Genomic DNA, 26194 nt, shown 5'->3' with positions numbered 1-26194 from the left:
ATTACACTTCTGTCTCAAGATATTTAAGTCAGTATTTAAAGAAAATGCCATTATACATCTGTTCTTACCAGTTGTAGTATATTCTATCAGCTTTATATTTTGACATCTGCTTATTTCAGTTCCGCTTAAAAAGGTGTGGGTTACGCCGCCCAATATATCTGGTGGAGGACCACGGGTCAGCCCAGCATCTGAGTATTCCTGAAACGACGTTACAGCAAGCAATAGTGAATACACAGGTGATGCATTGTTCACATACCTTGGTAAAATACATATACCTTTCAGTTTATGCTATACAGAAACGTGCAGGCATGCTTTCACTCTTAATGCAAATATACAACATAATGCCCAATATGGTACCTGTCCACATTAGGACCCCCAAATTTCCTCTCCTTTCAGGAGGTCTGTACCCACAAGGTATACTCTGGAGGCATTTCATTTGTTTTAAACACACAGAGAGCTTAATACACAGAGTTCCATCTTCTAATAAAGGTGTGAGACTAAGGTTTTGTTCATATATTATGCTTGTTTCATTTTTATAGATAAATAACTGGATATTCATTTTCATGTCCTAATATAATAATGCAAATATTTCACTGAAATGGATATGGACTGCAAGAACTTAAAACTGCTTTAAATTGTTTAGGTGGTTGATGGATTTTTTATCAAGCGCACCAAGGATGTACGTGAATCTGCTGCCTACCTGACAATAATGACTCGATATCTGCAAGGCATCTACTCCGTAAGAGTTATACAGTTTATACTTTAAAGGAGAGGTAAAAACATTGGGGAAGCCAGTAATTCTAACTTAATACTTGCCACCAGGCCTGGACTGGGATTCAAAATGGATTCTTGAATTTCAAGTACATAGAGGTTGAAACAGACCCCCACAGGCCCAATAAATAGTGACTGTCTATGGCATCTTACAGCAGTCTGACATTTGGAGGAGTCCACAGGCCTTCCAGTTACTGTTTAATTGTATTGTGCTGCAGTTTTCCTTCACTCTCCCAGGTGTCCCCTGCCCCAATTCTAGTTGAACATGCATGACGCATGCACAGTACAGAAATCTTGAACAAAAAATTATATGCTGAGTATGTGCTCACCCAGGCCCAATGGGTGACACCTTAACAAGCCTGGACCGGCAAACTGTGAATTCTGGCAAATCCGAAAGAGGCTGCTGTACGATGCTATAGATAATCTGTTTGGGCCCCTCTGTAAATGAAATGTCAGGGCCTATTTTCAATCCCTGACCTGATCTGAGAGATGTGAAAAATTTGTCGGCACTCAGGAAACAGTATCTGGTGCAGGAAGGGAGGTCCAGCCCAGGGTAGTGACCAACTACAATCACTGGGTGGTGCCTTGGAACTCATCAGTGATTTTACCTTTCTTTCTCCTGTAATTGAATCTCAGAGTTATAAATTGCATAATAAGCCTGAGCTTGTTTAAAGCATTGTTCCCTATATGCAGTTCTGCTAGTGTTATTTCACTTGTGCCACTCTTATTTAGGACAAATATTCATTCAGGCAAACCATAAAATGGGGAATTTGAACCCATTTGTGTGATAGGTTGTGATGCGTTGCTGTGTACATTTTAAGGATACTCTGTCCTTTCTGTAACAGACACCTTAATTCCCTGGTCTCACTCCCAAAACTAAAGCTCATGTAGAAAAATGTATTGACATTTGTCTGTGCTCCCCTACCACAACCCCACCCCCTCCCCAAACACAACATATCAAACTCAAATGCGGATTTGCATGTTTTGAGGGTCACCTGTGACTCTGGGGGTCTGGAGCTCACGGGGTCTGCTTCCTCTATGGATAAGCCACTGCACAGATTTTATATACTTTCTGTATTCCTTCATTACATAACATTACAAATCTACCCTTACAGAGAAAGTCTCTTCTTAGCTGTACCAAGGAAGAAGAGTGGAAATGTGACCGATCACTCCGCCCAGATGCCAGCAGCTGCATTCTTGTGGAATTCAAAGATTTTAATGAGGGTGCCATGAAAAACAAGGTGACATTATATATATATATATGTTCTTCTGAGAATAGCCTGAGTTTTATGCAGAATTGTTTCATTAAAAAGGTTGTAAACCCTTTGCCCACAGATACATATACATGTATATATAGATTTTTGGGTTGTGGAATTTGTGATGGAACCCTCTGTCCTGCGTAAAAGTAGGGTGTAGAGTTACTTTCTCTCTGAGTCAGATCACTGCTCGGCATTCTTGGTTTCTTCCAATGGGGAACCACAAGGGGCAGTGGCCGTGGCTTAATGAGACCCTGCCTGATTGTGCTTTCTGAAGCAATATGTTTTTACTCACTGAAACACAATTTAGGACAGGAATAGAATCTGTTATCTGGAAACCCATTATCAAGAAAGCACCAAATTACAGGAAAGCCATCTCCCATAATCAAATGATTTAAATTTTAGAAATGGCTTCATTTCTCCCTGTAATAATAAAACAGAACCTTGTACTTGGTCCCAACTAAGATATGATTAATCCTGAGGCAAAAGAAAACCTATTCGGTTAATTTATGGTTTACATGATTTTTGGTAGATTTAAAGGATGGTGATCCAAATTATGAAAAGATCCCTTATCCGGAAAATCCCCAGTTTTGAGCATTCTGGAAATAGGTACCATACCTGTAACGATAATTTAAAGGTGTCCCCCCCCCCCTTTAATATTAACTTTTGGTATATTATAGAATGGCCAGTTCTAAGAAACGTTTCAATTGGTCTTCATAATTTATAGTTTTTAAATTATTTGCCTTCTTCTTCTGACTCTTTCCAGCTTTCAAATGGGGGTCACTGACCCCAGCAGCCAAAAATCTATTGCTTTGTGAGGCTAATTTTATTACTTATCTTTTTATTCAGGCCTCTTCTATTCATATAGCAGTCTCTCATTTAAACCACTCTTTTGTTGCTAAGGTAATTTGGACCCTAGCAACCAGATAGCTGCTGAAATTTCAAACTGGAGAGCTAAAAAAAAAAGGTAAATAGTTCACAAAACACAAACAGTAACAAATGAAAACCAGCTGCAAAATGTCAGAATATTACTCTCTACATTATACTTAAAGTTAACTTAACCCCTTTTAATCTAAACCAGTGATCTCCAACCAGTGGCTCGGGAACAACGTTACTCACCACCCCATTTGATGTTGCTCCCAGTGGCCTCTAAGTAGGTGCCATTTTTACATTCCTGGCTGGGAGGCAGGTTTTGGAAACACAGAGACACAATTTTACTCCAAGCAGAGCCTCCTGCTGGCCAGCAGTCCATATGGGGCTACAAATAGCCACAAATCACAGATTTTTTTTGCATCCTCAAGGGAGTATATTCATGCTTGTGTGGCTCACCAACACTTTTTGTATCTGCATGTGGCTCACGAGTGAAAAAGGATGATTTATCTCTTGAGGATGAGGGAAGTAATGTAATGGAGTCAGATGGGTTCAGCTGTGGCACCCACCATTTGACTCTAATTTAACAGTGGTGTTTCACATAAGCTTCTCCGTACACTGTTTCATTTCCTAAATAGCTTCATACACTGTGATATGTGAAAGTGTTTTTTCTCTGCAGGCTCAAACCGTAAAAGAAGTTTTTGCACGGCAGTTGATGCAGATAAGCGGGGTGAGTGGGGAGAAGGCAGCAGCTATCCTGGAGAAGTACAGTACCCCAGCCAGGTAATAAGCTAATATATGTAGCTGGGGTGAGTGGGGAGAAGCAGGAGCTATCCTGGAGAAGTACAGTACCCCAGCCAGGTAATAAGCTAAAATAAGTAGCTTGGGTGAGTGGGGAGAAGGCAGGAGCTATCCTGGAGAAGTACAGTACCCCAGCCAGGTAATAAGCTAAAATAAGTAGCTTGGGTGAGTGGGGAGAAGGCAGCAGCTATCCTGGAGAAGTACAGTACCCCAGCCAGGTAATAAGCTAATATATGTAGCTGGGGAGAAGGCAGGAGCTATCCTAGAGAAGTACAGTACCCCAGCCAGGTAATAAGCTAATATATGTGAGTGGGGAGAAGGCAGGAGCTATCCTGGAGAAGTACAGTACCCCAGCCAGGTAATAAGCTAAAATAAGTAGCTTGGGTGAGTGGGGAGAAGGCAGCAGCTATCCTGGAGAAGTACAGTACCCCAGCCAGGTAATAAGCTAATATATGTAGCTGGGGAGAAGGCAGGAGCTATCCTAGAGAAGTACAGTACCCCAGCCAGGTAATAAGCTAATATATGTGAGTGGGGAGAAGGCAGGAGCTATCCTGGAGAAGTACAGTACCCCAGCCAGGTAATAAGCTAATATATGTGAGTGGGGAGAAGGCAGGAGCTATCCTGGAGAAGTACAGTACCCCAGCCAGGTAATAAGCTAATATATGTCAGTGGGGAGAAGGCAGCAGCTATCCTGTAGATGTACAGTACCCCAGCCAGGTAATAAGCTAATATATGTGAGTGGGGAGAAGGCAGATAAAATGCTCATATATGTAATTATGGAGTGGGGAGACCGTATGGAAGAATTTATAAATATACATTTTCAAATCAAATTATATTCCAGCACTGCAGAAATCCGTATAAGAGAGTAAAATCAGTCATGTTAGTATATTGTGTCTTTATTTGAGCAATGGGTTAAACATGCGCCTACTGTGTTTAACATGGGTAAAAAAAAAAAGCCATGGGGTTGCCAAACCGCAATCAGCATCTCTCATCAGCCACATAAAAGCAAACATTGTTGGTGCTTGTTATTGCTGAGTTTAAATGCTGGCATCATTTTCTGCTCCCTATCATTTTTCCCATGCAGTGTTGGAACCTACTGTTAAACGTGAGAGCACCAGCAGGGAGCTGTAAGGCAGGATCTCTAGCAATCTTTATATTATAAATCCTTCCCATATGACTATATGAATGCACAGTATTACTATGTAAAAAATTAATTGCACAGGGTCAGACCCCTATACCAGTGCATTGTGCTAGGGCCTAATTTTCAGCTATAGCAAAGTGATAAAGTCTCCAACAGGGCCTCATATCTAATATAAGTGGGGTTATATATTATATATTTACTGTACTGCAAGCTGAAGTGAGTTTATGTAGTGTCAGAGTGTGCCGTGTTAAAAGGCATCAGCATTTGATTCTTCAAATTACACAACTTGCTGTGGGAACTCCGAAATTCTTGCCATTGAGCCTGGAATTCCTGTCACGGAACTGCCACCATGCTGAACATGGCGGTAGCTCCAAGGCTGTTAATAGGTGCATGATTAAGTAGAAGAGGCAGGACGAACACAATGGGACTATATATATATATATATATATAATATATATATATATATATATATATATATATATATATAGAAACGAGTTGCTGGAAAGCTGCACACCATAAGAACAAGATAATACCTGGGTGCTCGTGCAGGAGGTATAGATACTCAGGGTAGGGTTGACAGCACACGCAGGGTTTTCATATGAAAACCCTGCGTGTGCTGTCAACCCTACCCTGAGTGTATATATATATATATATATATATATAAGTCTTACCAAACTGAAATATGATGGTTAAGTAGTATTCATTGGGGTTTATTTTTCTTTAAAGACATAGTTCAACTTTTTAGTATAATGAGTGCAATTTGCTACCATGTCACAGCAAACTGCATCAGGAGGCTCATTTTGGCTTGTGTCAGGTGCCCAACTTCCTGTGGGATAAACTATTTTGTGAAAAGGCACAGGGTACATAGCAGAAAACAGATAAGCTGCACAGATTGCCATTGTATTCTACTGAGTTTCGGTTATCTGCTACGTAACCTGTGCCTTTTCTTCTTTTAGCAGCTTGAATGGCTGCCCCTATGGCTACACAGCAGCTTATTTATATAAACTATAGTATCAAACATGAAACTTTTACCAGTGCAGGGTAATAGTACATTTTAGTTATTTAATTAAAATATTTCCATTTTTTGGTGTTACTGTTTCTTTAATTGTCTTTACTATTTAAAGCCTCATGTCAGCCTACGAGAGTTGCTCCTCTGCTGAAGAGAAGGAGAAACTGCTTTCCAGTGTGAAGTGTGGGAAACTGCAGCGGTGAGTATGGCTGCACACACACACAAAATGTTTACTATTCCATTATATTTGTTATTTGTAGCAGAGCTACTTATATTAGTTTGAAATTCTGTCTCTGCTAAGGAACTAACATGCTTTGCAGAACTAATAGACTTGTGCCACACTGGTGATGAAGTCATTGGGTGTGGCCAGCTCAGCCGTGGTCAGTAGCTGTGTGTTTAGGGGTTGTGTTAGTGGGCAAGCCCCTCTAGAAGTCATTGTTGATCTCATTGGGAGGTTCCAGCTGCTTGGCTGCAACACACTGCTATTCTGGCGGTATGTGCAGAGCCAGTAATAAACATACAGAGCCCAGTGTCGCTGCAGGATCAGCAAGTAAGGATCACTGGTGACAGTAGCTGGTGTGCTTCAGTCAGCCAAGCACCAACAAAGGGCCAGACAGCATCTTGAGATTATTTATTAAGTAACCTAGTTGTAAGGTTATAGTATGTCTGCACACCCTACCGCATCACCTTAATTTATTTTCATGCCTCACCATTCACTGCCACGCGGGCGGATTCATCCCTTCGCTCTACAAAATCTTACTGATATATGCATATGAACTGCATACTTGAGTAAGATTTGTAGTGAGTAGGGAAGATCTGCCTCACACATCAGCACAGGAACTTGCACATATTATACAGGCAGAGTTCATTTCACACTAATTAAAACTGCTTTTACTTAGTTAGCTTTTTACTAGTTTTTTTTGTTTTGTTTTTTTAAATATGTAGCTGCGTTATACCTTATTATGTCCTATAATATAACTTAATTTTGTTTTAATCTTGCAGGAACCTTGGCCCGGTATTAAGCAAGACTATATCTCAGCTGTACTGCACAAAGGAACCTTTATCATGACATTTTAGATCAAACGGCTACTCAGCATTGAAAAAATCTGAATTACCTTGATCTTTTCATATCTCTCATCCACTGAAATCATTGCAAGGACAGTAAAAGCTGGGAACAGCTTAAAGATTAATTATTGTATCAGGTGTGCATAATTAGTATTATTTTGTACCATATATAAAACATATTTTTGCAGATAATATATTTGTAATTCATTATTTGTTGATTGGCGCAGGCTGCTGTGGGACTCTTGGAGGTGGCAGTAGCCCCTATGCACAGATTAAAGAGAAAGGCATAAACACAATAGGGTGCAACCACCTACCTAGAAGCAATGTGCAAACACAATATTGAGCAAAATCGCCACGTTTTTTTCCACAATTACTGTGTCACGCAAACAAGCAATGCTTGTTGCACTGTGACTACTGCAGTTGTATCCCAAGAAAGTGGTTACTTGAGCTGTTTATTTCCCACCATGCTCTTTGAGAAATGTAGGAGTGCAGTGCTCTGACTATTCCTTAGAATATCTGGTTACGTGCCTAAATGTGCCATGGTTACATGTGCCTAAATAGGATGAATAACACTGGCTGGCAGCAGAGCAGAGTGTTGCTAAACACACTTTCCTATTTACCACTGTCTAGGAGTATGAGCCTTAGCTAATGGTTTACAATGATATAGGATTACTTGAATAATGTAATGTATAAGAATGTATTTACCCATAATGGACCACATTATTTTTGCCCCTCATTTTTCTCTTTATTGATGTAAAAGAACAAATGGTAAGAATATTACAAAGAGGAGTAATTCACAAGGACACAAATAACATAGCAATAAGTGGCTGTAGCATATTCATACAATATTATTCCTCAGTCATATTATTAACAGCTGTGTATTCTTTCACTCTGAATGTAAAATAATTCCATCCTTAACCAACACTTTCACCTGCCCCTAATAATGTACAAACTTATCTAAAATCACTGTGCAACTTGAGGCCCGTGTGCCAGATGGCCCTCCAAGGGATTTTTATGGCCTCCAGCTGGCTCCAGGGCTCCATAGACTACTTTTATTAAATTATAATCCTGCCCTCATGAACTTGCAGAGTCAAATAGCTGGCTCTTCACATGTTAGACAACACTGCCCTAAATGAATAGGGAAACCACCCAGCAATATCTGACCATGACACAGTCTGCATAATCATCAGAAACCCATCATTTACCCATTATAAACAGAAACCCAACCACTAAATCAGTGTGTTATTGAGGTAAGAATAAACAGTGAGGACACTGTACACAGACACAACACACGTCCTCTGTACATTTCTGGTATATTCAGTAGAAATAAGATTGTCACACAAAGTAAACCTACGGCTAAGTACATGCAATAGGCAACATAAGTCAAACTGGAGAATCACCACATGATTCAATAAACATTGTCTTTAGGAGGAGCATAGGACAGCGGTGCCCAAAGTTGCCCAAAAATGAACTTGTTTTGACTTTCTCAGGAATTATATCCATTTACATTTTACAGATTATTAAAAATGACCTTCCTGCAAGGGTTTTACTGGTATGACCAAAAAAGCATTTGTCAATGCCTTGTCTCTCTCAGTTAATAAAGTCAATAACAATAGGCACTTGAAATGAAATGTGAATGTAAATAATTAGAGTGCCGAATTGGCAAGTCTAGAATGGGGTGGCACGCCATTCTCCATTATAGAGAAAGTTTAATGTGACCGGCACCAAGGTTGCATTTTTTTTGGCAACTATGGATATGTCACGGATACACAAAGAGCAAGTTTAGCATACACTTTCTCTTCTCGCTGTAGAATATATACGGTATATTTAGGAATAGGGATCCTTCATCACCACACTGGTGGCTGGAAGGTGTAGTTCTACAACACACGGTAGTGCTGTGGGTCACCTATTCTTGTTATTGGGTTTTTAGCGGAAGGTACTTCTATCAGGAAGTCATCATACAATAGTTAGAAACCCAACACTGTCCGAGGCTGTCCTGAAACTGAAGCAATTCAACCCTGTTAGAGGTCGCTCTGCATGAGATCCAACCTAGGACTCACTGAGGCTACACCTAATACTAATTAGCATGAGGTGGGGCTAAATACACTCTGTATCCAGCATGGTCATCCCATTGCCGGCAAGATGTCGCTAGGTTTAGATTTAACCTACAATGCTAAGCCCCTCAAGCAAAAGCATTGCCAGAATATTCTTTGCTAGGAATGTCTGGATTTTAGCTTTACACTAAAACCATGCATAATCTCTTTCTGAAATAAAATAAAGTATACAAAAATACATATAAGTAAAAAAAAGGCACAGTTTATACATAGTAATTCTGTTGTGATTTTACATGGATCTAGAAGGAATGAGCTCCCACGAACACGGTGAGCCTGAGCACAGAGCTGGAGCGGTAACTCAGCAGAGAGTTGCTTGTTAGCATTTCCAGATCCAGTACGTACTCTTTGGGGCCAATGACAGGACGGGCCAGGACTAGCATAGCCGTGAGGTTGTTGATTTGCTGCAATAAACAAAAAGAAAAGGTTTTTACTAGGTCCAAGTAAAAGAACTGAAATGACTGCAGCTTTAATCTGTATGTGATCCTGCTGTGCAATGAGTATTTCTATACTGTCCTCTCCATGTTTTAACATACTTGGTGTGTATGAATGCCTTTTGAATTTAATGGCTTTCCCCCTTGGAATAAGCCAAAAGGCAGTGTCTCCCTATGCAGGAGTGTGTGCGACAGCAAATATCATTCAATATCAATAACGCTGGACCTTAGAGAGAAATTCTGACCATGAAAATGGGGTATTTTTTGTAGTCTTTTTTAATGTGTATAGGATACAATATGTACTGTCCAATATCGGATACAAACCCCCCTCACACTTCCACTCAGTAATACTAAAGAGGATGGAAATATTTCAAGTGGATATTGCCCCCAAAACAGTTTTTGTGCATAATAAAAGATAATACTAAGCAATTTTCCAGTATACTTCATTCAATATTTTCAGTGGTTTTAAATGTATTTGTAATGTATTTTCGGCTGAGAGCAGTATTTCTTTATTCATTCTGTTCTCTGGTTTTGACTCTTGAAATTTGCACCTACCCTGATAAAGAACTCTCCCTCCTCATTTCCTGAGCGGATCTGGAATGTGTTATAAGCCCCAGGGTACACGCTGGTTGCCTGTATTTGGAATATTTCAGAGGGCACGCTTCTGTCTGATGTGATGCTCATGTATCTATACACCACAGAGCCTGGTTCATCATGGCAGAGGGGATTGGTCCCAGGACATATACAGCGGCTGCAAGACAGAAAGAAATGTTAGGATGGCATCTGGTATAGTGAGTGTATCTGCAATCTGCACCTATTGCCAGATATTTTTTATACAGGTTGGAAACCAGTTATGCAAAAAGTTCCAAATGACAGGAAGGCCGCCTCCCATAACTGGGGGAAGAAAAGCGTGTTGATTGTGCTCTTTGCCCCTTTTTATTTCTGCTGCCAGTGCCCTGGCTACAGGGTGGGCCTTCCTTCCAAAATATTTTCACTTATGTGCTGTGTATCACGGTGGCAACATTAGGTGCCGCAGTCCCTGTAACTGCTGTGGGAGCCAGAAGTAATGTGCAGTTTAACTGTGTTTGTGAAACAGGACAAATGTTTGGTATGGGACCTGCAAACTTCTAGTTAAATCACTGGGGGGAAGAAGATTTCCATACAATATATGGACATCATGTTCTAAGAGGCTCTGCATTTTTGCACAGTGAAACTGAGTTACTTATTGATATTTAGTATGAATATGTCTCTTCTACTCTGCATGCTGTAGTTGCTGTCCTTCTGCAGTAAATTAATTCTACCAGAAAATTGGAAGGTTTTTTTTCAAGACTTCAGTAAAAGAATTCTAAGTGCAGAGTTAACTGGTAACTAACTTTTTCATGTGCCCTAAAGGGTACACTTTATTAGATAAATAGAGAAGGGTTTGATTCAGGTCCTGGAAAATAAATACAAGCAAAGTACATGGAACAATCAACAGATCTTGTACACAAGCTGCAATTATATACACTGGGATTTTTAGACTGTGACTGTCTCTTCTCTCTAAAATTCAGCATTTTGTCATATTTCAAAAAATGATCATAGAATATATTTTGATTTTAAAGAAGAAATAAAGAAGTTTTGGCATTTTATTGCCAATAGGTTAGCCACAATAGTGCAAGCTAGAAAGCTATATTTATTCTGCAGAATAATGCAGAATAGAAGCTCCCTCTGTTTTTCAAGATAGCAGCTGCCATTTTAGCTTGGTCTGACTTCACTTCCCTGCCTGCACACTGCTTCGGGAACAGCTCTAAACTAAGACTGCACAGCGGAGAGGGGAGGGGGAGAGAGGAGCAAACTGAGCAGATTCGTGCCCTGCCCCAAAGGAATTTTCTGAGAGCAGTCTGACACAGAAGACCATGTATACATGGAGAAAGGAAAAGAAATGTGGTGTTTCTTTTCAATAAGGACCCAGCAGCAGTTCTGTAAGTGCTTATGGCTGTATTTACATAGACCTTTCTGATAAAGCTTACTTAGTTTTTACCTTTTCTCTACTTTATCAGTATTTTCCTGCAGAATACTGCTTGGTACCGCTCTGTACTGACTATTATAAACCTAGGCATCATCTGGATCATGTTTAGCTAGCCAAACCCCAAAAAACACTAGTGCTGCAGGGCAAGGATTTTCTATGCAGCACTTGTTTTAGGTGACCCCTTCCTGACAGCCATAGGCAGCAGGTTTCTTATTCAAATCAATAGAAAGTATCTTCAGACAGGAAAGGGCATTGCGACTGCTGCAATTGCTGTGTGCCAAAAGGCTAGGGCATAACAATACAGTAGGGCTATTGTATTTAATAAGGAAGGTTGTGAAGACAATGACAGTAACACCTTTGCAGTACCAAGAAAAAAAAGCAAGATAAAAATAATTATAGAGTGACCTGCCAATGATAGTAACACCTTTGCAGTACCAAGGAAGAAAATGCTGAATGTATAATGGCCCTTTAACTACAGTTTAATCTTTAGACCCTTCTCATTAATGTCATGGACATAGGACTAATTAGTATGCTACACACAACACCCACTTTTCAGACACTTGGATAAAAGGCTCCTGGCAGCGATTCTTTTCCACACATTGGTGTCCCCCATGGAAGTTGACACAGGTCTGCTGTTCTGAGCAGCTATGAGTCCCAAGTTCACACTCATTGATATCTAGAGTAAAGGAAAAGTCAAACATAATTACATTCAGCCATTAAAGGTATATTTTTTTGAGCCTTTTGTTGTGGTAAAAGTAAGATTGTTTCTATGTCTGTCTTTGGTTTTGTATTAGTTTATAAGCCCACATATACTGAAACATATACTGTACATATTTATACATATGTATCTAAACTGGCACCCACCAATCCTCAACTGATAATTTGGATGCAATGCATTCCTTTTGTACAATGATATATTAATACAGTATATACAGGTATGGGACCTTATTACCCAGAAAGCTCGGGACCTGGAGCTTTGCAGATACAGGATGTTTCTGTACTGTGGATCTCCATACCTTAAGTCTAAAAAAATAAGTTAAATGTTAAATAAACCCAACAGAATTGTTTTGCCACCAATAAAGATTATTTCCTAGTTAGGATCAAGTACAAGGTACTTTATTACAAAGAAAAAGGAAATAATTTTAATTAGTTTACAAACATGTTTACATACATGGAGGACAGGTTCTACAGGATATCCAATATTTATTACAGCGTGTAAGACAACATCAGCAGTGATGTTGCCCATAGCAACAGATCAGAAATTAGAGTTCACCTACAAGTTAGAAAACAAAAGCAAAGATCTTATTGATGGGGATGTTGGCTTACACACTATAATAAATATGCCCCTAAAAGTGCAAGACTTCTGTAATTGTTTTACATAGCAACCCACTATGAGTTTACAGGAATTCAAATCAACATCTCTGTGTATATCCAGTCACATCACAGCCCTCTCCTGTTGCAAACAAAAGTGTGCCAATAATATAATATTATGATAAATAATTAAGCATAGAGAGAGGGAAGACTGGGGTCATAGCCGCTTCCCCTCCTATTCAAGTACTGGGTTTGTTTTTTTTAAGTGTATTTTGGTAACTGAAAACAGAACATGGACTTTCCGGTGGCATAGTAATGCTGAAAAAACATCTTGCAGAATTATGTAAGCAATGCGGTGCCACATGTATATGACATAATAAATTGCTGACCCTGATCCATCCATAAAGCTCCTGTTTGTTACCTGACCCCATTTGTCCACTGCAAATGAGCCGATACATAAAGCATTAGGTAAGTAGGTGGGTAGGGCACATATCTTCTACATCATAGGATGCAAGGATCACAAAGCAATAGGGCTAGGGTTTAACATACAGGCAAACTGAAATATTCACTCTTTCACCCAAAAACAAAATATACTTTAGCTGTTGTTAACTATGGATGAACTAAATCCATTTTCTTTTGGCATTCAGTTGAATTCTAAATATTTCATAAAGGAAGTGAGCAAATCCCAAATGGAATCTAAACCATAATTTGTGTAAGGAAGGGGACGGGTTTTTGCTAAATCTTGTGACCCACAGTCACGCCATTTTAGGGGTTTGGATTCATTTGCATTCATCATGGATTTAGTCAAATCTACATGCTGCTGAAAAAGGCTCGGATTCAGCCGAGTCCCAAACCCAATTCAGGATATGGTGCATCCCTATTGTTAGTGCTGTCATCCTTAAAGGGATACTACCATACCAAAGGATACAAAACCCAAAACCAAGTAGGATACAAATATGCCACACATCCCTCTTCCATTATGTACAGTAGCAATACAAGAAGTAATTTCAGGTTTACTGGATTATTGTGAAGCAAAAAAACTGAACAGCCTTGTTTAAGCATATTAAGCAAATATTTATGCAAAAAGTAGTTTTGTGCTGCTATTACTCATTGAATGCAGTTTATTGTCTGACCTTGGCACAGTCGGGTGCCTAAAAGCTGGTATCCTTCAGGGCAACTACAGGAGAAGCGTCCGGGCTCATTCACACACTGGTACTGGCAAAGGTAACTGGAATAACTGCACTCGTCAATATCTAATGGGAAGAGTAGAAAGTAGTGATTTATTGTATTACACTGATATATTAACAGAATGACTCTGTCCAACATACATATTACAAACATCAAAAGATTTCACAGCAACAGTAAAATATCACATTTCAGCTATAGCAGCAGAGAGTAGCAGATAAACTGAATGTAGTGCAGCCTAAATTTTATTAGACTTTAGGCTTTCTCACCCCCAGTCAACCCTCCCCATCCATGATAACTGCACTGATACAGCATAGTTTTCAGCAGGGTGGGCTATCCCATCTTCCCTGACCTAGCAAGGCGTCCTCTCAGACTTTCTGACTGGTTCATAAGCAGCACAAAAATGGCCAATTCTGGCCCTGTCCTCTATATGCAAGAGGATCACAGAGTATGGCACACACACCCTGCCTGTGTGTTCCATACTCTGCCTACCCTATGTTGCATGTGTGCCATACTCTGCCTGCCCTATGTTGCATGTGTGCCATACTCTGCCTTCCCTACCCTGCCTGTGTGTGCCATACTCTGCGTGCCCTATGCTGCATGTGTGTGCATACTCTGCCTGCCCTATGCTGCCTGTGTGTGCATACTCTGCCTGCCCTATGCTGCCTGTGTGTGCCATACATACAGGCAGCATAGGGCAGACAGAGTATGGCACACACAGGCATGGTCGGGCAGACAGAGAATGGCACACACAGGCATGGTAGGGCAGACAGAGTATGGCACACACAGGCAGGGTAGGGCAGGCAAAGTATGGCACACACAGGCAGCATAGGGCAGGCAGAGTATGGTGTACACAGGCAGCATAGGGCAGGCAGAGTATGGCACACACAGGCAGGGTAGGGCAGGCAGATCCTCAAACATATGGGCAGCTTTAGTGTAATAAATTTATACATTTTAAAGCAGTGTCAACTGCTAGTGTTTCTTTGATGGTGAAAAGAAATGTATCAACTTTTATCACTTTAGAACATTAGGTTCTAAATGTTCAGCCCCTATGCTATTATCAGTTTACTTTTTTTCCTGCTCCTGCAGCCAGAACCATTTTGATGGCCTGGGTGCAAGCACACGCAGTGGATATCAGAGCTGAAACCTAAGACACATTTGGAGCAGATCTGTGCCACATGTGCCTGCATTTGGGTTGACACAGTAGTTCCTAGTGCAGGCAAAGAAGAAAGCTGAGGCTAGTGAAGGGCCTGATTCTCAGCCTGTGTTTTTCCACAGGGCAAGATTAGCCCCGTCTGGCATTAGCCTTAGAACATAAGTGGCCTGCCTTACAGAGCTGCCACTGGTAAATATGAGAGTTGGAAATATGAAACCTATTCATATATATATATAAACTGTATATATATATATTTTTTTTTTTCTTTTAGCCACTTTACTAACTGATGGAAAGGAACAGTGAGAGTGTCTGGCTAGGCATTATGGGAGTGTGTTTGTGTGAGAGACTGCAAATGTTTTTGTGTTAGTAAAATGGATCCAAGCACAAATTATTTTCCAACGACAGTAATAGATTTTACTGAAGTCTGTTATAGCCAAAATCTTCAATTAGAAAATAAAAATAAGGTATTAGAGTTAATACTTAAATGGAAACAGGAAAGAAAATGGGGAATTTCACCAGAAAAGACCAAAATTATGGAAATGATTCCCTTGATCAGTCATGGCTACATTTTTTGCATTTTAGGTGTACTGCACACAAGTCAAGGAAAAAATTCTCACACTGTAACTTGTTATATGTTCTGACTGATGCCAGGTAGTGTAGATTGAGTTCTTACCAGTGCAGGTATATCCATCATGACTCAGTTCGTAGCCCTGATTGCACCGGCACAGGAATGTCCCATAGGTATTATAACACCTTTGCTGGCATGGAGTGCCCATGTTGCACTCATTAACATCTGTGGGGATGAAGACAGATAAGTGGTGTATCAGGTTATTTAATAATAGATTGTTATCATTTTTCTTTAGATTATAAGATAAATGAGCAGTGCCCTCTTTACCTCTAGTACAGGTATGGGATCCCTTATCCAGAAACCCGTTATCCAGAAAGCTCTGAATTACGGAAAGCCTGTCTCCCATAGACTCCATTTTAATCAAATAATTCAGAATTTTAAAACTGATTTCCTTTTTCTCTGTAGTAATAAAACAGTAGCTAGTATTTGATCCCAACAAAGATATAAATAATCAGAACCAGAATACCCTTGGTCCCGAGCATTCTGGATAACGGGTCCTATACCTGTACTGGTTGTACATAATTGTATGTTTGATGTTTTATTGTACAGCACTGTGGTACATGTTGGCATTTTATAAATATGTGTAAATTATTTTTTACATCTATTAAATTAAAATATCACTTTCATATACAACTGCAGTAAACTGTCCAGCATATCAGTTCAACAACTGCAATATATATGTATTCAAGATATATATTTTATGTCTACGCTGTAGCAAAATTCTCAAATGCTGTTGCGGAGGGTGGGGCAAGGTGGCACAGACCCTGGGGTCTGCTGTAGATTAAATATTGCCACCTACTCACTTATTTGGGGTGGCAAATGAGCGAGTGGGTAGACAGAAGAGGGAACATAAAATAGGAGTTGGACTAAGCTGTGTCCACCACTGTAGTAAATCTGAGCCAGTGACACACTTCTGGGCACGGACACCCAAAAATGACTTACCCACACAGGAGCGGTTATTTGCTGCCAGCTGAAATCCAGGCTCACACTGACAGGCAAAAGAACCCGGGTAGTTAACACATCGATGTTGGCAGTATCGATAGCGGCACTCATCTATGTCTATAGGGTGAGATGGTAATAATTAGGAGAGATAATATGAGAGAAAAAGAGAAGCAGAAGGCAAGAGGTCTCTTGGTCTCATTTGAAACAAACATTTGCTCTCATTTTTTTAACTGTACCACACTATCAAAGCTAAATGCTGGTCGGCTACTACTGGTACTAATTTGTTAGATTATTATCATATGAATAAGGCCTAAATACTTTAAGATTGCTTAGATGGGAACAGTCTAAAACAAGAATCCTCTGCACACTTACTGGTACTAATTTATTAACACTGGTTAATAATTTACCTCTTTCACAAAAATCAATGGAATTTTTTGTTGCTACATGTCAACCCCAAAAATAAGTTTTGTCTATTAAAAGAAAACTTAATTGTAAGAAACTTTGCAATTTACATTCATTACATATTTGTAATGGTATTTTATGTGTATATATAACTGCTACTAAAAGCAGCATTTGCCTGTCCTTTCTTTTCTCGGCCCTGGGGGCTCTGGCGTTTGAAACAATGTAACAACAAAGGCAGCAGATTTTACAGACCTGTCTTGTTGGAGGAGCCTGGTACTTGCAACATTGTTTAAAAAGTAACAACCAGTGTTCAGCAAATGCTGCTTTCTACAGCAATTACATTTACAAATAACTTTCAGTTCACTAATAATTTTTAATAAATTTTGAAGTTGCTTAGAATTATGTTTTCTTTTATTAGGCAAACAAATGTTTTTGGGGTTGACAAGTGTCATCTATTGCCAGGCTAAAATAGGCAGCCTCAGCTAGCTAACAAAAAAATGTACATTCCAATTATGCACAGTAATGGAATGGATGTTGGATACTGTAGTATCTTTTTATTGTTTTATTATCATTATTTACAAGTAAAGTTTTCATGTCTGCCAGAAGGGCTCAGTTGCTCCTTCCCTGCCTGACAGAGTAAGTGTTATACCTGTCCTACGGACTCCTGCCAGTAGAGAGTCCATCACCCCTTCCCCCATCCTCTATATCCTATTAGAGGAAGTCCTGGATGTCTCCTTTACATATTATCACATTTTGATGTTACTGATCTTTTTAGAACAGAGCAGATGGTGTTTATCTTATTTGTTTTTAAACTCACCTACACACTCGTTCCCAATCTTCCTGTAGCCGTCTGGACACTTGCAGTGGTAGCTACCAAGCATATTAACGCATTCCTGACTTGGCAAGCAGTCGTGACGCTCATTTTCACACTCATCAAAATCTAAAAACAGAGCAGCACAGACTTTAGCCATTTACAAAAGCAACACACATTCCCTAAGTGCATCACATTTGTGTGAAAAACATCTTCCCTCCAGGTAAACACATGAACTTACATACAAATTTTACATTTGTTCCTGGGATTCTCCCACCCACTTACGATAGCATTGTTTGCGATAGCATTACTGCATAAAAATAAAATGAAGTTTTTTCGAACTCACCCACACAGGTGCCCTGTCCATGTGGGTCAAGCTGGTATCCACTAGGGCAAGGGTTGGGGCGCTGGTCAAGTCCATGATCCACAGGTGGTTGAAAATCAGATGTTCCATGGTCAGTGTGAGAGTCACTTATCACAGATGCAGAGGGGGGAAGGCACAAATAACCTCCATAATGATTAATGCATTTCAGCTCACCCTTACATGCATCAGGGATAGTTTGACACTCATTGATGTCTACAGAGAGAAATGACATAATGAGATGGTTGCACACAAATATGACTCAGATTATGGCCAGGAAATGTTACAACATCGACAACACTCAGTATACAAAATGCACTAAATGTATGTATGTATTATTTTATATATTTATAAAGCACTACGTAGATACCCAGTGCAGTACAATCTTACAATGTAGAAAAGCACACACATATAAAAATATATATTAAGAGACAGATTTATCAGCATTATGATTTTCGTTGGTTTTAGAGGTTTTGGAAACCTCAAATAAACAGGTTTACAAATGAAAAAAAAAAGAAAAACCTAGGACAACTGCCATTGACTTCTACATGACCTCAACCATAGGCAGATTTTCCATAAGGCTAGTGGATGCTAAGCCTCCCCAAACCTGCTTGGCACATTAAAAAAAAAAACAAAAAAAAAACCTCACTCCATTTCTGCACTGTCCTGGAAATCTTCTGTTCCTGCAAGCTCTGGTTCTGCTGTGCTCTAATTGGATCTTTCTTCTTGTGGATTCTCCAATCAGAGCACAGCTTTCTTGACAGACAGTAAAATTGACCAATCAAAGCACAGATGCAGACAGGGCTCGGGAGATATTACAAACTGAAAGCAGTGCAGAAATGAAGACTGAAAAGAAGAATCTGCAGACTGTAAATTTTACCTAAGAACCAACTCTGAACTTTTGCTGCAGATTTCATCCCACTCCCGCAGGTACTATATACACAGGTACCATACAGTTCTAAAGGCTAAATCAGTAGTTGAAATTAAATTATTTGCCTGACCTGACATTTATAATATCCCTATCACCTATCCTAACAAATGGATGGTAAGTTAACTCTTTCCCCCTGAAAAAGCTCATTGTGCTTTTATATATTTGTTGTTGTTGTTTTTTGCACTTACTGTTTTGTTTTTTGTTTTTTTACTTTTGTCATTGTTTTGTTCATTTCTAGTTACAGTGGAGCCAATGTTGTGTATCAGTGCCAGTGTTATAGTGCCAGGGTCTGAGTATCTGCCATCAGTACCCACTGCATCTCACTGGATATAATGTGCTGGTTTTGGAAATACAGACTGTGTCTCACTGTATATAATGTGCCTGGGATGTCAGTACCCACTGCCTCTCTCTCTATAAAACTAATTAAAACACATCTAAAGGGGTGGTTCACTTTTAGCATGTTATAGAATGGCCTATTCCTAGCAACTTTGCAATTGGTCTTCCTTAATTTTTTTTTAGTTCTTGAATAATTTGCCTTTCTCTTCTGCCTCTTTCCAGCTTTCAAATGGGGGCCAAAAATTATTTTTATTATTATTGTCATTTTTTATTACTTATTTTTCCATGCAGGCCCCTTAACTATTCATATTCCCATCTCTTGTTTAAACTACTACCTGGTTGCTAGGGTAAATAAGAACCAAAGCTAAATAACTGAAAAACCATTAAAAATAAAAGATGATCAATTGCAAATTGTCTCAGAATATCAGTCCACATTATATTAAAAGTGAATTTAAAGGTGAACTACCCCTTTAAGTTAACTGATCACAAACACAAATGGAGGGAGAACCCCTAACAGAAGTGCACGTATGGATACTTTTACATCCTAAGCATTTTAGGGTAAAGAAAAAGAAAAGCCCTCCCACCCGCACTTTTGCACAGTATCCCCGGAAGTCAGTGGGAACTGCAAGAGGTAGTTGGGAGGGCTTAGCTTTAGGTCAGTCTATGTATGGCCCATCTTTAGCCTCCTCAAACAAAAATGTCACCCTCCGCCTATGACCTCAATGTTTTTTTTCCCCCAAAAAATTTTAGCACAAAAAAATGAAAAAAATATGAACTTTAGTAAATGGGCCCCTAAGTGTTATGTGATAAGAGACACAGTAGGAAGGATGTCCCTGCCTATGGAGTTAACAATCTAAATGACCCCTGATACCAGTCTGTGCACATGAACAGTATGAGTGTTACCTCTGCAGTGCTGTCTCTCACGATCCCACTCATAACCATCTGTGCATTCCTAAGGGAAAAAATCAATCGTTTAATGAAGATTAAGGAAAAAGGGCAAAAACAGAAAAAAATTAAGCGTATTGCCATAAAATCATCACCCTGTTTTGGTATTACTGTTATATTACAGCTAAATGCCCCTACAATGCGGAGATAAAGAGAACTGATTGTGTCATACTTCATAAAATGTATATGTATAAATGTATATGCTCAGGGTATGCTCATAGCTGGAGAATAATGACGATTTAGGAAGGCTAAGCTTCCCCAGTAATACTTATTTGATTGGAAGCCCCCAAACAACATTTTTACCCTCCTCCACTGAGTATGCCTTTTTTTCTCATCTGGCTCATCAGATGCATGATGAACCACTTGTTTCAAAAGGAAAAAGAATGTCCCACATATATATGGCTTAATGCGCATATGTGTTTTTAATAGGATGTCTTAGTGATTTATGACAATGAGATCACTCTCTGATTAGTTGCATTAAAGGTTTCTACATTCACTTCTATGGCTTATGCCACACAGAGCTAATTCTCAGCCTGCGAATAAACGCAGGTTGAGAATCAGCCCCTATGCTGGCATCAGCCTTTCCCTGTTCCTGAAGCCACTGCTTTGGCCAGAAGCAGGCACTCAGAGCAGATTTCAGCCTCAAAAAGTGTGAGTATGCATACTGGGGCTGAACGCCACTGCACCCAGGCTGAGGCAATGACTCCAGTTGCAGGCACAGGTAAATGCTGATGCCAGTGTAGGGGCTGATTCTTTGCCTGTGTTTATCCGCAAGTATCAAGCCCCATGTAGCATTAGCCTAAGGGAGTTACAAGCCTTTAAACATATCTTGTGTTCCAGCTGCAACTCTGTTACATTTGATGGCACACTCACATTCTGTTCTGTGGGGCAAGATGCACCTCATTGCTCTGCAATTATCCTCTAATCATCCACATGCCACCATTTTCTTTCTAGGGTGAATTTTTAGTAAATGTACACTCAGTTGCATTGCATATCAACAGTCATGTCAAAAGCAGTCACAAGTGTATGCAATATAAATGTTGTCAAAATGACTCCCCAAGCACAAGGGTGCATGTGAGCTACAGTGGGCATCAGCCACAGATCTACAATTACATGCGTCTGCAAATAAAAGCCTACCGCCTTTGCCTTAACACTAATAGGTTACCGTGTAGCTGTTAGGTTCCTCGCTTTCTTGTTCTCTGGATGAACCCAGTAGGAGAAAGAATAACACACAGGAGAGGAACAGCATCTGCAGTGAAGGAAGAAACATTCATTATTTCTTAATCACACTCTTCTGCTCTCATCACTCACACCAGGTGTCACAAGTAACTCGACAGCCACACGGAATCACATAACATGCACGCACAGATGCGCACCTTTTGTAACTCACCCGTCACTCAACACAAGGACATGCTGAGCTAACATCACTTCTGCAGTCTGTGACATTTGCCCTTAATGTGGGCTTCATTTGCGTTTGACAATAAGAATTTATTTAATCATTTTGAAAAAATATAGGGGTCCCTGTACATTTGCCACTAGGAGAGTCAGTGCTTTGTTACAACCACAAATCCACTAAATTGAAAATGTACAAAAATGCTTTAAAGTAATGGCTGTTTTTTTTACTGCAACTTTTTTGCAGCGACTTTTCTCTTTCTAGAGTAGTTGTGAGAAAATGTTTGTCAATTTCAAAATGAATAATTTCACTTTAAATCCATATCTGCTAATACATTTAGCTCATCACAAATAATGTAGCATTATTGCCTTTTGCTTCTCCTTATGGGCTAATGAAATTATTGCTATATGGTATGATATACTTGCTTGCGTGTCTGTTTGGTGTCATGCCTCACAAAAGATAATCACAGGGGGACAAACTGAAGCTACTACAGAGCACACCTCTCAAAACCTGAGGGGCAACTATATGTATAAACTGCAGCCAGATAGATAGATAGATAGGGACAGACAGACAGACAGACAGACGATGATAGATAGATGATAGATAGATGATAGATAGATAGGGACAGACAGACAGACAATAGATGATAGATAGATGATAGATAGATAGATAGATAGATAGATAGGGACAGACAGACAGACGATAGATAGATAGATAGATAGATAGATAGATGATAGATAGATAAATAGATAGATAGGGACAGACAGACAATAGATGATAGATAGATAGATAGATAGATGATAGATAGATAGATAGATAGATAGATAGATAGGGACAGACAGACAGACGATAGATAGATAGATAGATAGATAGATAGATAGATGATAGATAGATAGATAGATAGATAGATAGAGACAGACAGACAGACAGACAATAGATGATAGATAGATAGATAGATAGATAGATAGATAGATAGATAGATAGATAGATAGATGATAGATAGATAGATAGATAGATAGATAGATAGATAGATAGATAGATAGATAGATAGATAATAGATAGATGATAGATAGATGATAGATAGATAGATACCATAGATTAATATGAACACAATAAAATCTGCAAGCTAACTAGATGTAGACAGAGATATGACATATAGATAATTATTGATTGATAATGGAGAGTGTAAAAAGCAACAGATAGAAAGGAAGATTCACAGCTAGATATGATTATGATATATAATAAAGATAAATATTTAGATAAATATAGATAAAATATAGATAAATACATAGATGATGGAAAGGTAGATAGATGATAGATGCTGAAAAATACACAGAAACAGAAAGCCACAAGCAAGTTACATAATAGCTACTATAGAGATAACTAGATAAATAAACTGTACTGATACAGTTTGCTTTACAGGCCAGAACTATATTCCCATAATTGAATCCTTTCTCCCAATTCTAGGCGAATATATTTCCACAAGTTCTGACTTTTTTCATTCGGGCTCTGTTCCGCTCACTTGCCCTGGATATGTTTAGTGCAAAGAGAGTCCCATACAGAGACTGGCGCTAATCCAGACACAGGTCGATGGACTGTCACTTAGAAAAAGAGGCGGTCTCCTCAACCCTTTTGACTTAGAAAAAGACAGAAAGTTGAGTGTGGCGAGACACAGATACCCAGTTCCCAGACGAAAGAACCAGCTACTTACGATGTTTCCCTCAGGACAGAAGACAAAGCTCTTTTGGTCCCTTTGTATCGCTTTTCCGAAGTTTTCTTTTTGCCTCTTTCCTTCGGCCTATGTACAGTCCACTCCCCTCTAGTGCTCCTCCGCCGCACTCTCCCTCCGCACTCCCCCAGGCTTCCTGCGTGGTACCTTCCTCTCTCTCTTGTGCGCTCCCTCCCAGCGCTACTCTCGCATCCTCTCCTCTCTCTCTTTCTCTCGAATTCCTGAGCCCCTGCCAATCCCTCCCTATTTTCCAGTAATATTCTTCCACACCTGGTTTTACTTAAACACAGACACACAACCCTTTCATGTCCAGCTGTTCCCCCCACTCTTTACACCCCACCCCTCACACCCCCCAGTGACTGTTGTCACAAGAGAGACTGCATTGCCCACACAGGGGAGCCAGTCCCTGTACTGCAGCCCATTACTACTCACATGATACCTTTCACCCAAAAATGAGCTCCTACCTATTAATCAGTCCTACCCCATAATATACACCACAAAGGTCTGGCTCCTCTGTTACACTTCATACAGTCACCCCCAAGCCTCTGCACAACTTTACAATGGACACACAGTCCTCCTTTTCTGTTGGGGGTCCCCTTCCTATCAGGGTTCAGAGCATGGGAAGCAGGGGTGCCCTGTAATCTACTCTTGCTACCTGGCCTCTGCTTGGAGATCTCCCACAGTTAAATTAGTGCGATGTCTGTCATTTGGCGCAATAAGCAATAAAAAGTAACAAATACACATTGCAATATATAACTGCAGTGCCAAAATCACATTTAATGCCCACATAACATTATTCAAGTGACAACTTCAAGTTTAATGTGAAAGGATTGTAGTAGTTTCCCTTCTTCATGGCCCACTTTGTAGGCTGCACACAGAAACATATATAAAGTGGGAACAAATACATACAGAGGCCCGGTGGGGACAATCTTCTATACTGGGATGAAACTACAAAGACGGATGGCTTGAGCAGCCGCACTCAAAAGCTCCAGTATGCTCGGGGGGGAAAAGTGGCGGGATGTCATCCCACTGTATTCCACCTTGAGGTCTACCAGAAACTTTAAAGTGATCTACTGGTAGACCACAAGCTACCTTTTGGGCACAGTTCTGCCTTTTGTAAACAACATCATGCATTTTTATTGCATTTTTGCATATTTGTTGTCCAAATCTAATGAGGTCTTATTAACAACTCTTGATCTTGCCTCTCCCTTCCTGTGTAAGCTGGTCTACGTCTGCTACTAAACATGCCTTACAGCAAGTGGTGGGAGGGCACACAGATTGGCACCCTTGCTTTGGTTGCCAAAATGCAATACAACAATAGATAGGCGAGAAATTGGCATGCTTTTAAATTTCCTAAACAGTCCTTAAACATAGTTATGGTATTTTTTTGTGTGTATTTGTGCATTTATTGTAAAATAAATGTGTAAAAAGTGGAGTAAAACATTACTAGTGATGTTGCTTATAACAACCAAGCAAGATGGTTTGCTTTGTTTTTCTAATGTTTGGAATCTGATTGCTGATTGGTTGCTCTGGTAATGCTTCACTTCACTTTTTACACAGTATTATAAATATACCCCTTAGAGTTGCCACCTTTGCATTATTGTCTGACTGGACAGTGACATCAGGGGCAGGTTGAATGACGGGGGGGTGGTGACAACAGGTGGCAACCCTATGTTGGTTTGAGCTAATTAATTCCATGTTCTCCTGCCTGGCTGCACCCACAAGCTATTAGATGTGTCTTTTAGCACTACTGCATTATTTTAAAGAAAAAAAAAAGGTGGCCCCTGAAATTTTGGATGTTACCCATTGCTGCCTTAGGCCATAGATATTTAATGGGAGACCCACAGACCAGATATGGCCCAGCAAAAGATTTTTATGGCTCTTGGTCAGTGTCGGACTGGGACCCCAGGGGCCCACCAGAAAACCTTAGACCCTAGGCCCACTTTCCAAACTATTTTTCCTCTCCACCCAACCTTATTATTCTCCTAGTCTCTTTTATGTACATGCTAGCATCTATTCTTCCATCTATTTCTCCTCTTTCTTTCTATTCAGAAATAAGGAATGACCATGAAACAGGCCAAATGGTCAGGAACTGGAGGGCCCACTGACACCTGGGCCCCCCGGGAGTTTTCCTGGTATCCTGGTGGGCCAGTCCGATACTGCTCTTGGTTTTCCAAGAGATCGACCAACTTTCTGTGTAATATATTTATTATATTATGAAGAAGACAAAGGCACTAGGATACAACATGAACACCTTACTTCTTACAGCCCTTAGGAAAAATTACTTACCCTCCAATGGAGCCTAGGAAATTTATTAACAGTTCAACTCTTTTGGTGTAGGATGTCACCCCTGACAGAACAACCTCAGGCTAATGACAGGGGTACTCCAGGGATTGCATCCCCCATGCATACCCTATACTTACACAGTGGCGTAGCGTGGGCTTTCGTCGCCTGGGGCCGACCGGAAATTTGCTGCCCCTCTATTAAGTTATTCTTAAAAAAAATAGACAAAATAAAAAAAGCAGCATTAAATTTTTTTTTTTTTTTTTATTGAATTTGAAATGCGGTGCGCATGTCATAATTGTCAAAAGTGGATTC

At 39.9% G+C, this 26194-nt stretch overlaps 2 protein-coding genes across 8 annotated transcripts in view; one reads left to right on the top strand and one right to left on the bottom strand.

The window, feature by feature from the left end:
• mus81 (MUS81 structure-specific endonuclease subunit) overlaps positions 1–7105 on the top strand; it is a 58207-nt gene extending 51102 nt beyond the window's left edge. For 6 of the 7 annotated variants that reach the window (NM_001011004.1, XM_031900045.1, XM_031900044.1 and 3 more), the window contains 6 exons: positions 120–236; positions 644–739; positions 1887–2012; positions 3577–3680; positions 5964–6047; positions 6851–7105. In NM_001011004.1, coding sequence (NP_001011004.1) covers positions 120–236; positions 644–739; positions 1887–2012; positions 3577–3680; positions 5964–6047; positions 6851–6917 — 594 coding nt within the window. In that variant the 3' untranslated portion in view covers positions 6918–7105. Of the gene's footprint in view, positions 1–119; positions 237–643; positions 774–1886; positions 2013–3576; positions 3681–5963; positions 6048–6850 lie in introns of those variants that run through there. The other variant, XM_018093027.2, reaches the window with a different exon arrangement.
• A 528-nt stretch (positions 7106–7633) lies between these two features.
• On the bottom strand, positions 7634–23832 carry efemp2 (EGF containing fibulin extracellular matrix protein 2). Its single transcript, XM_002939330.5, has 11 exons — positions 23579–23832; positions 21640–21723; positions 20433–20481; positions 18248–18478; positions 17908–18030; positions 16689–16805; positions 15792–15911; positions 13911–14030; positions 12016–12142; positions 10014–10209; positions 7634–9428 (listed from the first exon to the last, which is right to left on the bottom strand). The coding sequence occupies exons 2-11, from the start codon at positions 21721–21723 to the stop codon at positions 9267–9269; spliced, it is 1329 nt and encodes a 442-aa protein (XP_002939376.2). The 5' UTR covers positions 23579–23832; the 3' UTR covers positions 7634–9266.
• Positions 23833–26194: the final 2362 nt, after the last annotated feature.

Source organism: Xenopus tropicalis, chromosome 4, assembly GCF_000004195.4.
Source record: "Xenopus tropicalis strain Nigerian chromosome 4, UCB_Xtro_10.0, whole genome shotgun sequence".
Classification (NCBI taxonomy): Eukaryota; Metazoa; Chordata; class Amphibia; order Anura; family Pipidae; genus Xenopus; species Xenopus tropicalis.
The sequence above is the reverse complement of the archived record's forward strand: the minus strand, read 5'-3'. Positions and strand labels throughout refer to the sequence as shown.

What these genes read in the sequence shown, in the direction of transcription:
- efemp2 (XM_002939330.5), bottom strand. Translation starts at nt 21,723, where the DNA reads ATGCTGTTCCTCTCCTGTGTGTTATTCTTTCTCCTACTGGGTTCATCC. An exon ending in TGGACAGGGCACCTGTGTGG is followed by an intron (nt 18,031 to 18,247) that starts GTGAGTTCGAAA and finishes CTCTGTTTTTAG; the next exon opens with ATTTTGATGAGTGTGAAAAT. An exon ending in AGGCACCCGACTGTGCCAAG is followed by an intron (nt 12,143 to 13,910) that starts GTCAGACAATAA and finishes CCTTTACTCTAG; the next exon opens with ATATCAATGAGTGTGAACTT.